We start from the raw sequence: 13,319 nt of genomic DNA on the forward strand, positions 1-13,319 counted from the left end.
CTCCCAATGCCTGCTTTTTGGCTAATTAATACCTCCCCTTCTCCAAGAACAGCAGGTGCAGTGTGCAAAAGAATGACTACAGAACTCTTTATCAGTTTGAGCAATTAACCAAATTTATTTGGTTACAAACACACTCCCTGCAATTCCTCTTGTCCAGAGGCTTTCCCCTCCCAAAACTCCACTTAACTTAGTGGGTAAAGGTCTGAAGCCTCCTGTCCAAGTCCACAGTCCAATCTCCAGTCCAGTCTTCCCAATAGCAGTCCATTGCAGCAGAGTCCTTCCTCTGTGTCAGAGTCCTCCAGCAGGGTCCTGGCAGTCCTCTTCTCCCAATGTGTGGGAGTAAGTCCCTCCATCCCATAGGTCAGGATACTTGCTCCTTCTGAAGCTGCCTTTTATTCCTTGCAGCCTCTATTAAGTCCAAGATGCAGCTCAGCTGTGAGCTACCTCCTTAGTCCATTTCCATTCAAAGTCCCATCAAGGTCAAATGAGGCTCAGGTGTCCATCAGAGTCTCCATTGGCCTTGATTGATTACAGCTGTGGAGCCAGCCCTGCCCTTCCCAGAGCTTATCAACCAGCTGTCAAAACATGGGAATAGCAGTCAACATCACTTCATCCACCTGATGATCTTCCACTTCAAAGAGCTGGCATGTCACTGACTCAGCACACCTTCCTTTCATTCTCATATGGACATTTCATAACTGTAAGTCCCTGTTTGCAAGCAACTTAATTTTAATTAAGTAAGTCTTGCCTCACAAACCTTATAGAATTCTTTGAAAAAGTCAACAGGCATGTGGATGCGGGAGAACCCGTAGACATTATAAATATGGACTTTCAGAAGGTGTTTGACATGGTCCCTCACCAAAGCTTACTAAAAAAACTCCACAGTCAGGGAATTAGAGGACAGGTCCTCTCATGGACTGAGAACTGGTTGAAGACCAGGAGGACAGGTCCTCTCATGGACTGAGAACTGGTTGAAGACCAGGAGTGGGTGTCAATGGGCAATTTTCACAATGGAGAGAAGTGAAAAGCGATGTGCCCCAAGGATCTGTCCTGGGACCGGTGCTCTTCAACCTCTTCATAAATGACCTGGAGACAGGGTTGACCAGTGAGGTGGCTAAGTTTGCAGATGACACCAAACTTTTCCGAGTGGTGAAGACCAGAAGTGATTGTGAGGAGCTCCAGAAAGATCTCTCCAGACTGGCAGAATGGGCAGCAAAATGGCAGATACATTTCAATGTCAGTAAGTGTAAGGTCATGCACATTGGGGCAAAAAATCAAAACTTTACATATAGGCTGATGGGTTCTGAGCTGCCTGTGACAGATCAGGAGAGAGATCTTGGGGTGGTGGTGGACAGCTCGATGAAAGTGTCGACCCAATGTGCAGCAGCAGTGAAGAAGGCCAATTCTATTCTTGGGATCATTAGAAAAGATATTGAGAACAAAACGGCTAATATTATAATGCCATTGTACAAATCGATGGTAAGGCCACACCTGGAGTATCGTGTCCAGTTCTGGTCGCCACATCTCAAAAAAGACATAGTGGAAATGGAAAAGGTGCAAAAGATAGCGACTAAGATGATTACTGGGCTTGGACACCTTCCTTATGAGGAAAGGCTATGGCGTTTGGGCATCTTCAGCCTAGAAAAGAGATGCCTGAGGGGGGACATGATTGAGACATACAAAATTATGCAGGGGATGGACAGAGCAGATAGAGAGATGCTCTTTACACTCTCACATAACACCAGAACCAGGGGACATCCACTAAAATTGAGTGTTAGGAGAGTTAGAACAGGCAAAAGAAAATATTTCTTTACTCAGCGTGTGGTTGGTCTGTGGAACTCCTTGCCACAGGATGTGGTGGTGGCATCTGGCCTGGATGCCTTTAAAAGGGGATTGGACAAGTTTCTGGAGGAAAAATCCATTACGGGTTACAAGTCATGATGTGTATGCGCAACCTCCTGATTTTAGAAATGGGTTATGTCAGAATGCCAGATGCAAGGGAGAGCACCAGGATGAGGTCTCTTGTTATCTGGTGTGCTCCCTGGGGCATTTGGTGGGCCGCTGTGAGATACAGGAAGCTGGACTAGATGGGCCTATGGCCTGATCCAGTGGCGCTGTTCTTATGTAATTCACACGAGTGTAATTCAAGATCAATGTGGCATGTTGCCTACTCAACAGTGTTATAGGGAATGCTGCTCTCAAAGAGACTAAAGAAAAATTCTCACATACAGTTTAAAGTGAACTGATATTTTCTTTTGTAATTCTTGCCAAAACCAAATTAAACCTGGCCGCTTTCCCTGAAAAGGAATGTGAGACTGCTGTACTGCAGAGCTAATATTCTTCTCTCTGTTTATATTATTATTGGACTTTAATTACAAGTATCAAGAGTCATGGGAGCTAGTTTATAGGCACTGGTAGGGATACACTGTGAAAGCAGATACAGCAAACATACCTGTTTATGGAACATTTTCATATAGAGCTGGGTCAAAATTTCACTTCCAATCAAATCAGTTTCTGTGTTTAACCAGATATTACATTATGTACAAGAGCAAATTTTATTATGCTCCTAACCGAGTTACATTTCTGTTGTTGAGTACAAAGCCTTTTCTTTCTCAATAACGTGACCCTGCAGTGTCGAATGGAACCCATGCAAATCCTCGATGGTGCTTCAGTTACCCCAGCAAAGCACTGTAAACTGAGATAAATTCCAATAGGTGCCCAGATAGAGGTGCTGCTTTAGTTCCAAGGCTGGAAAATATAAACTGTAAAGATCCCAGACTGTTGTTCTACAGCCAGGGCACAATTGTACATTCTGACTCCACCATGCCTCTTCAAAGCCTGGTCTCCATTTTGCAAAACAAGACTCATAGGGGTTGGTTTCTGGTGGAGAAGTGGTGGATGGGAAGAGGGCACAACCCAAGGCTGGCGCAAGACTTCCTGATGCCTCAACTGGAGTGCCAAGTGCTGCCCCCCCTTACCTGGTGATGTGCCAGCCTTTGCTCCTCCTACTTCCTGGTTTGGAAAAGGAAGAGGGTGATGGAGTGGGAGAGGAAGTATGGAGGAAAGGAGAGTGGTTGCCAATTCCCTAGCCAGCTACTCTCCTCCAGACTTCCTTCTTCCTCTCTGTCTCTCTCTTCCTTTTCCAATATAGGGAGTGGGAGAAGGAGAAAGGTGAAGAGGAGGTGGAGAGACCAGAGTGCCCGTCATGCTCCAGGACCCTGGGGGGGGGGGGTCGCCCCACACCTGATGCAAGCATAAGCCTTTTCAGGGAAGGCTCCACCTGCGAGGAAGTGGGTGTAACCCAGTGGGAAGCCCCACTCCCACACCAGGGGGACCAGGCTGGGAAAAGGAGCAGCCTCCAAGGCAGAAGTGCAGGACCTAACACTCAGTCTCTGGGGCATCTGTGGGCAGATGCGTCGAGGGAAGAGAGTCCTGCCCCACCTTGGAGACAGGTGCGAGCCACTAGGGTCCTAACCGTAGGGCCTGACCAAGACCATCACTCTTTCCGGACCACTGTTAACCGCCAGACTCAGCTGGTGCTACCCTGGAAGTCCTGCCCGAGTGGGCTGGTCGAGGACACTGGCACATCCTACCTGGACCCCTTTCTCTTCTAAGCAGGTCAGCCCACCTCTTTTGCCAAGCCAAGAAGGAAGGGGGAGGCATCAGTGCCCTGCCTCCTCCTCAAGGCAAGGACCCTAGCCATACCCCGACAGAGGGAGAGGAGAGACCATGTGGGGACTTAGGGTATAATAGCTTTACCCAAGGCAGCTAAAAAGGACTTCCAGAATGAACACTCGGCAGGCCTGGACTTGTTACCTAAATAAAGGAGTTGTTGTTGCACCTTTGCCTCTTCCTCTTTGGTAAGCCATGCCTTTTCTGGACCCTGCGGTTATATAGACAGGAGGCCCCTTCAATGCCCCCTCCCTCCCTGGGCAAGGGCACACATGACAGTGCCCCCTGCCAATCTGTTGCCCAAGGTGAGCTCCTCAGTCAGCCTCATAGATACATGGCTCTGACTTAACTGTCCCTTGCCCACCAATTCTTCTTTCCAGCTGGTTTATTCTTAACATGTGTTCTGAACTCATGATTGTGATGGACATGGGGATCGAGAACACCTGTGAGGGAAAAGCAGATGGGGAGAGGTGGAGGTCAAAAATGTTGGGTAAGAGAAAGGTTTTTAAAAAGGAGGCATTGGGTTCTGGGGTGACCCTGGCATTGTCTCACCTGTAAACATCTCTGTCCTCACCCTTTCACCAGGATACTGAAGCTTATCTTATCTGGTAGCTTATCAACAAATTCCCGAACTTGCACAAATTTAAACAGCAAGCAGAAGTTATGTGATGGTTTCTAATCTAATGTTTTCTTTCTCTTGAAAAAGCTAGAGGGGAAATTGTCACCACACAGGCCCTTTCCAAGAAAGATGTTCTGCTAATGGTAGTTCTAGGTAAAAATATATGCAAAATATACAATGTTTGCAAATGCTCATTAATAAAGGAAGCTTGTTTTGATATGGCCCTTACATTTGTTTTATGTCCTTCCACAACCACCCAAACCCATAATTGTAGTGAGCGAATAAAATAATAATAATACTAATTTAAAACAAGCTGTGCAACTGCATCACCAACACAGCTAGTGCGGTTTTGCTTTCATTACAACTTATATGAGGCTAAAAGGAAGTTGGTTGAATGAATTAAGGCGCGAGGGGGGGGGGAATAGAAAGCTTACTTTCAACTATGCTCCGCAGTCACCCTGGAACAACAATGTTATATATCCTCAAGAGCAGTTGTGAAATCTAGCAGGGATCTGAGGAAATATACTTTCAGTCAGCTCCTAAGTGTATTTCCCTAGAAATGTCCGTCACAAAGGCAGGGTGTTTAAGATGATGCCAAGTGATGACAATGTTTCTATCCATGTGTTGATTTGTACTGTACTAGCTAGTCCACACGTTTCAGTCACTATTTGAGGCTGCAATCCTCACCTGTTAAACTTCAAGGAGTGAATATCAGCCCAATATTTGCATCACTCAGAATGCAATCCAGAAAAGGAGATGACTGGTGCAAGTCCCTTGCGTTGTCCCAGGCATGTCGCAAACATTCTGTAAGACATGTTTACGACTCTTCAGATGCTGGCTGCACTGGCACGAAGATGCACACCAGCCCACGGAGATTGCATCCAGGCTCCGTGCCACCTTGAAAAGGTTGCACCGGTTGAGGCAGATGGCATGAGAAGTTGAGGAGGGTGAGGGGAGGGTGGAACAGGGGTGTTTTGGGGTGGGAGAGGGCAGGGAAGGGAGGGTCAGTGGGCAGTCCAGGCTTGGAAGGGGGGTGGGACCAGCCTCAGGCCAGATCCTAACCCCCTTCCTGAGCAGCCCACCATTACACCAGGCTGCTCAGATCTGCAAGAGCGATTTTGCTGGCACAGATCTGAGTAGCCCCATTGCAGTGGCCGAGACATTACTCAGTGTAAGGGGACATAACTCTCCATACTCTGAGTTTTGCTCCATCCATCTTCAAACCTGTGCTGGATACACAGTCAGCCTGCCTATTCCAATACAGGTTAGAATTGGACTGCCCATATCTGTTCTAAGCATACAGTCAGAACCACAAATGTAGGTTCCCTACACACTATTCTCTGCCATCTTATGTTTCTTTGGTTCATGGACACACAGCTGAGGCGCTGATATTCTTTATTTCCCTCTGGTTGTTCTAAACCTCCTGGCCAGTCCAATATATGTTCATGGTGCACAAAATTTCATAGTTTTTCAAAGCAGAAATGCCTCACTCAGCCATTTATTTATTTTTTTTTTGTAAGAAATTTTCTTTCAGGAGAGCACCTTCAAAAGCCATTTCTTGTTTGCTATACGTTACCTACAGAGGTTACAGCATTTCCAGACCGTAGATGTAAACTGGAAATGTGGCTTGAAGTTTGTGACGCTCAATTCTCCGAAAGTATAAGGCAATCATTTTCAACCACTGTGCTGTGGCACACTGGTGTGCCATGAATGGTTCCCAAGTGTGCCAGGGGAGTTTGGGGGAGTTTCTTAGTAGGGTCATTTTCTTGGGGGATGTGAGCCCCCCACCAACAGCATGGTGGGCCTTGTCAATTTTCAAAAAACTGATGTTGTGCCTTGAAAATGTTAGTGCCTTGTGCCTTGTCAGTGTGCCATGAGACGAAAAAGGTTGAAAATCACTGGTATAAGGCTTGATCACAAATCCATCGCCTACTGTTAAGAAGCTTGAGCACAAAGATCCATAGAGGAATGTTTATGGGAAAGTTCATTGGGTAACTCAATTTCTAGGATGTATTCTTCTGTTCACCATTTAGGAAAGACAATGTTACACTCAGAAGTGTAGATCTGTGCCTGGAACACTGTTCCATGCACAGTTTACATTCACCAGTTCGTAGTGATACACTATAGGTTCTATAACATGGCATAGCACAGCCCTCTTCCAGTCCTGGGCAACTTGTGTCCCACAAAGATGAATGCAGCCCACTAGCTACGTAAGGAAGTTTATCAGGGGTTCGGTAAACCTTTTGCTGATTGTCTGCAATGGCAAAAATATGATAGGGTGTGTATGTAGAGCACCTGCCAGGCTACATTTCATAGCTGAGGAGCTGACCCTAATAGCATTAGCATTAGAGTTAGCATTAGCAATGCCTAGCATTAACAATCAGTAAGCCTGCAGCCTGATATTTGATCAGCAGCTTCTTCTAATCAACATACACAGTATACAGTAAACTTCAGTGTTCCTTACCTCTGCAGATCCTGGTTGTATGTACCATTTATCTTTTCCAGTTTTCTTGCCTTTCTCAAACATGTCTCATTCTGAGCCTTTGTGTTCCAGTCCTCCTCACTAGCCCTGCCCCATGGCTTTTTTCAGGACCCTTCCTCCTGCTTCTTCGACTCTTCTGTTTTCCCTGTCTCTGGAAGCTGAGTTACTCAGCCAGTGGCAATCAGAAAACTCTCTTCCTGCCCTGACCCTTTGTGATTTTTAGGACAGTCCAGCTAGTCACTTCCAGTGGCATCAAAACAGAACCCTCTCCACCCACTCCCACCGGTACATTATAATAAATCTTTTGTAGCAGAACCACAGTCAATTTGGGGGATGCACAAATCAGTTTACATTTTGAGAATAAACAGTCTTTTGCTTTTTTATCTTTCTTACACCGAAGTCCTTTGCACAACCATACAAGGAAGAAAGTCTCAAAGTGTTCAATGACACTTACTTCCAAGTAACTGTGACTAGTGCCGCCAGAATGAGTGTTCCCACGATGCTAGGGACTTTCTGGCAGTTGCAAAGTGTGACATGCCAGAGCGTGTGGGCTGGCGACCACTGGAAGTGGCGGGTGGTCAGCTCTGCATGGCAACCAACTCTGGATGCCTTCTGCCCCAGGTAGGATCATGCAGGGGGTGGGAGGGTGGATCAGGATCAGGAAGGGGCAGGTTCGGCTGTTAATGTAGTTTCCTTCTGGTTGCACTTGGAAAGGGTGTCTCATATCTTTCCTCCATGTAAAGGTCATGTGTATTGTTTCACTTGTAAACATATGTTAGGTTTAATCATTTTCTTCCCACCATAGAGACAATCTCAGTATGACCTATTCCGGAAACATTTTTTCACAGCCTGAGCCTTCAATCATAAAAATGTGCTACAGCTGAAGCTTTAGGCCACATGGTTGATAGTTCTGCTCCTTTGACATTAGTGGGAGGTTTTTAATATAATACACTAGAGCAGTAGTTCCCAAAGTTTTAACACCAGGACCCATTTTTTAAAGGGTCCAACCTAGGTTTACCAGACTTTTTTTTTTTTTTTTTTTTAAAAAGGAGATCTAGACAGAAATAATATTTATTTATTTATAATAATAATGAGAAAAAGACCCTCAAATGTTATCTCTCTGTATTTACATATGTTTGCAAACTGCAGGAGCTCAGTTCCTTGCAGGGCAGTTAGCAGCTATCCTTCAAACTGCAAGAGCTGAGCCCTTTGCAGGGTAATTAATAGCTATAGTATCTGATTTTTCAATAGTTTCAGACCTTGAGGCAATTAGTTCTCTGAAATTTCCATCACCCTATGGCAACCCACCAAAAATCAGGTCGCGACCCATCAGTGGGTCCCGACCCACTGTTTGGGAACCACTGCACTAGAAGCTGGATTGCACTCATACTTCTAAACATGTTTACATGCTTGCTGTAACTGCTCTAAATTGTCATATTAATAATGAACTAAGCTAATATTATGCTACATTTTTTTCTGTTTTCCAGCCTATTCAACAAAGCTTAACAAATTCCCTATCTTTAATTTTGATGATAACTTGAAGTACCTCTGCGTTAGTGCCGTGAGCCCAAATACAACAAAAGCAACCCTGTATGCTCTGAATGTGTGGCGGTACTGGTGTATGATGAAAGGGCTGAAAGATTACATGGACATTACAAAGGTGAGAGGCCTTGCTTAAATGTCTGAATCAGAACTCAAGAAATGGATTGGAGTGGTTGGATTCAAGCTACAGAGGAATGGCCATCTTAAGGGTCCCTGGGATTCAACTGTTCTAGCCCACGGGTCAACAATGGCACTTCTTTGACGCAAAGAATCCTTCTTGTGTTTGTTTGTTTAAGAAATTTTTATCCCACCTTTCTACCTCGCTGAGGAGCCTTCAAGGCAGCTTACAAAGTATTTCAATATAATAGATAAAACAATGCTAAAATATTAATAAAAATTATTAAAACCGTAAAACAGTAAGTCAGTTGGATCATTAAAAGATATTTCATAAAAAGTGCCAGCCCCACAATGTCAGCATTTAAAAGCTTCCCTACATAAAAAGTCTTGAGACCCTGCCAAAAGGATCTAAAGAGGAACTGTTCAAAATTCAAGGGGGAGGGATTTTTATAGACAGGGTGCCACCACTGAGAAGGCCCTATTTGTTGCCGCCATCCCTCTGACCTCTACTGGTGGTGGCACAGTTAGAAGGGCCCCCTCTGATGAACTGAGAGGACGAGTAGGATTATATGGAAGGAAGCGGTCCTCAAATACCCTGGACGTTAGTGGTAAAGAGATTTAAAAGTCATAACTAGCACTTTGAATTCAGCCCAGAAACGAACCAGCAGCCAATGTAGTCACTGAAGCAGGGTCCCAACAGTGTTGAACCAGTGAGTCCCAACAACCACAGGGTCAGCCATGTTCTGCACTAGTTGCAGTTTCCAAACCATCTTCAGAGGCAGCCGCATGTAGAGCACATTGCAGTAATCTAATCTGGATGTCACAAGGGCATGGGTCACCGTGGCCAGGTCTGAGTGACCCAGGTATGGTTGCAGCTGACGAATCAGTTGAAGCTGATTAAAGGCTCCCCTTTAGATGGAGCTGAAGTGTGAGCACTTTCAAGTGCTGAATCACAGATCCAGAAAGAACACAACAGTGCTCTATTCTATCAGAGACAACTCTTGGTTGATGCCTGTATTCTCTTGTAATATCACCAGATTCCATATTCCTTAAAAATGTCAACCTTTCTCATATTAGATGGTCATTCACTGATCTTTGAGGAAACTCACAGGTTACATTTTGGAAATTACCTTTGTACCAGCACTCTGCAATCTGATCTTGCAGCCTTCTGGAATTAGCAGTGGGAGCATCTCATCTCCATGTAGCAAGAATGCTGAAATGTACCATTTGCTTGCAAGGCCATAGCCTTGCGTGTGTATGTGCACATGTGAATGTGTGTGCATCTGTGCTTGTGTGTGAGGTTTCCTCACGCTGTTCTCATTCTCAAATGTTAACCTTTAATGGAGAAAAAACAACCAAGAAATATCTACGTCTTTTACTTACAGAGCTATAAGCATGTGAGATATATCCTGGAAGTATTTCTTCCACCCCATTGTTAGGTAAGATGTAATGATACTCCTGTTTTCCAATGGTCTGATCCAGGGATGTCAAACATAAGGCCTGGGGGCCGGATGCAGCCTGCGGAAACTTTTTATCTGGCCCTCAGGCTCTCAGTTGCTGAGCAGTGCTGAGGAGTTACTGCTGAATGGAGCTCTCCCATATCTCAAAATATTATCAAGATTTGCATATTTTCTCTTCTGCCATTGCAGCTAATGAATTCCTAAGTGAGAAAAAAATGCTTATTTTGGTTATGACCTATTTAATGACATCACTTCTTGCCTAATGACATCACTTCTGGCCCTCAACAGGCATCATGAATGCAATTTGGCCCTCTGTATGAAATGAGTTTGACACCCCTGGACTCTGATCAATGAGTATGAAGCTACTGGGGCAACAAGCATTAGGGGCTTGTTTTGACATTTCATACTATTAATTTTTATTCTATTACTACTCAATAACCTAAAACATATTTGGCTATCAGGTCCGAGTTGCTCTGCACTGATCATCCCAGTGTGCTCTTAAGCCCATGCCCATCTAACACAAAACCTGAATCTGGCTAGACCTGAATCTGCATGTATCTTAATAATGACGGATGCACAGATGTGAAACAAGATAGCTGAAATTAATGTTGTGTGGTGAGAAGACGAGAAAAAAAACACGCTCCTTGGAACTTTCTCAGCTCTAGGCATCAAAGGCAATATTATTCATGCCTTCATCCTGTTTTTGCAAGCATGAAGCTTGCATTATAACCAACTTAAAGCTTTCCTTTTAATTATGAGTTTTACAGAGCTTTATATGTAGATCTGAGTGGAAAGTCAGGATAGGAAGTTTCCACTAGTAAGATGCAAGAAAGAATGTCAAAGCTTGTGCTGTTTTAAAGGCCCCAAAAGTTCAAACTGTCAGTCAATGTACCACAAGCAGACAGAGCAAATGATTCAAGATAACTAATGCAAGTGAGCAAAGTAGAAGAAAAAAAACAAACTAGGATAATTAGTAGGCTGGGTTTAAATTACTTCTTAACTCCAGATATGATGACTTGTCCAGTCCTGAAAATCAGTCATTCAAAATCTGGCTGGGTGCATTTCAACATTACCTAGCTTCCTTTCTTTGGCTGGAGTAGTGTTGCAATGTGCATCTGTGGGTCAATTTGGTACAGTCTGTTACCAGATGTGCCTGGCGACATGAGGAATAACATGTTCACACAGGGGTACAAGCAGGTGTGCAGGAACTGTTGTTGTTGGCTCATGGCATACCTCAGTGGAAACCAAGGATGAGAGAGATAATTTGTGCAAACTCAATAATTTTTATTGGGGGGGGGGATAAATGTGCAATAAAACAGAAGGCGGCATCAGGAGGACGGGAAGTGTAGTTCAGATGCTGAGCTTGTAGCCTTGCCTGAAGAAGCTCAGTAGAATGGGCATAACAATGCCCTAAACATGTTAAGGGAATAATGAATTTTCCCTGATCTCAGGAACACCTGATTTTCTCCTGCTGTTTGGAAGGTAAGCCAGAGTTTGATGTGAGGAAAACAAAAGTCAATTTGAGAATTAGAAATTGTCTTGGTGTTCAAACCCATCTGATGTTACTGTAAATGCAAAATAACAAGATGAACTTGAAGTACTGCGGTGACTGGTTGATTGACTGTTTGGTATGTTGGTTACAAATTGGGTAGGCATGTGATAGTCCTAAAATTTGCATATTTTTAGACTGAGGAGGAACAATGTGGACGGGGTGAGCATCCATGGCACTGGCTCTGACCAGCTTCTTTAAGTCCAGGATCTAAATGCTAGTAACTTCGTAGAAATGTCACTTCCGTCATTACGTCTATCTAAAGCAGACCCCTCATAAACAGAAGAACACAAACACCACCCTATGAGAGTTAACACAAAGGTTTTTTTTCCCTTCAATTTCTTGTGACCTAGATTCCAGCTGTGAAGCTGAATGAACTCCTTGAGGATTTCTATGTCACTGTGAAGAAAACGGACGGCTCCGATTTCCTGGCCACATCCCTACATGCTATCCGTCGAGGATTAGACCGGATCTTGAAGAATGCTGGGATAGGATTTTCCATCACAAGTGGGAGCTTCAGTTCTTCTACAAAGAAACTCAAAGAGAAACTGCGAGTGCTGAGCAAGGCCGGGATGTCTGGATCTCGTTCCCGCAAAATAGTGTATTTTTCTCTTTTGGATGAAGAAGAGATGTGGAGGATTGGATGCTTGGGTGACGGAAGTCCGGTTGCCCTATTGTCTACTGTAGTAAAATATAATAGCCAGTACCTGAACATAAGAACTTTACAGGAGCATGCTGATTTAATGTATGGAGACATTGAGCTCCTGAAGGATTCGCAAAACCGGCCATTTTTCGCCCGAACAGACAATGTGAAACGAGAGAAACAGATGAGTTCCAACAGAATATGCTATGGCAAGATTTATCATGAGCACTCCAGAGGACACAAGCTATGCCCCTACTGTCTTCTGTACAAGTACATGTATATCCATCGACCTCCTTCACAACTGGAAGCCAAGTCCCCTTTTTATCTGACAGCTCGAAAGGAAACAGCTGGTCTAGGCAACACGTGGTATGAAGAGCAGAAGATGGGGCTGCGATCTCTGAGGGGGGTTGTCCCCAAACTGGCCAAAAAGATCAAACTTGACCACTGTGAGAACTTTACTTTTGTCTCTTTCACTCAGGCCTCCTGAACGTTTGGCCCTCTTAACTCTGGTCAGTAAGTCCTCTCCGCTGCTCCTTCTGCTTGGATCTCTTCAATCCTGTTGTGCAATAACAAGCCCTGAAGGTCAGCAAGGGTCAATCTGCACATGGTTGACTTGCTACATTGTGAGTTTCACAGGCAATTCAGCCATTTCTGCCCAATGTTGCATATACACAACAGGGATCAAATGTGTACCCCTGTGGGCTTGGCAGAACTGGGTTAAGAACAGTGTGACCTGCTCATGTTTGCTTTGAAATCTTTACTGAAGCACCTGCTACTTTATAGAAATGGAGAAACCTGCCTTTAAAGTACATTAATCTGTTATTATTAAGACACTATACAGCTATGTACAGTACACGTCCTTCAAGAATCTGTTCAGCATAGTGCCTTTTAGCATAGCCTTTGCCTGCCAGCCATGGTTTAAAATTACTAAGGGCGCAATCCTAACCCACTTTCCAGCACCGACATAAGGGCAATGCAGGTCCGAGGTAAAGGAATAAACATTCTCTTACTTTGAGGAGGCCTCCGTGAATGACACCCAACTGCAGGATGCAGCAGGTGTCCCATTGGCATTGCTATGTCAGTGCTGGAAAGTTGGTTAGGATTTGGGCCTAAGGAAAGAATGCCCACTAACTCAATCATAATGAGTGTTGCTAGTAAATTCTATAAAAATATGGAGAATAATAAAGACACTGTTTGACCATACAGTGAACCAGAGTTAACAAACGGAGTGCAGT

General features: G+C 44.4%; 1 protein-coding gene across 1 annotated transcript in view; it reads left to right on the plus strand.

Annotated features, from left to right (window-relative positions):
- Positions 1-12,769, plus strand: part of KIAA1958 (KIAA1958 ortholog) — an 81,477-nt gene extending 68,708 nt beyond the window's left edge. The window contains exons 5-8 of the mRNA XM_066612619.1: positions 4,053-4,162; positions 4,379-4,444; positions 8,261-8,433; positions 11,795-12,769. Of these exons, the coding sequence (XP_066468716.1) occupies positions 4,053-4,162; positions 4,379-4,444; positions 8,261-8,433; positions 11,795-12,571 (1,126 nt within the window). The 3' untranslated portion in view covers positions 12,572-12,769. The remainder of the gene's footprint in view (positions 1-4,052; positions 4,163-4,378; positions 4,445-8,260; positions 8,434-11,794) is intronic.
- Positions 12,770-13,319: the final 550 nt, after the last annotated feature.

Source organism: Tiliqua scincoides, chromosome 2 (genome assembly GCF_035046505.1).
Source record: "Tiliqua scincoides isolate rTilSci1 chromosome 2, rTilSci1.hap2, whole genome shotgun sequence".
NCBI lineage: Eukaryota > Metazoa > Chordata > Lepidosauria > Squamata > Scincidae > Tiliqua > Tiliqua scincoides.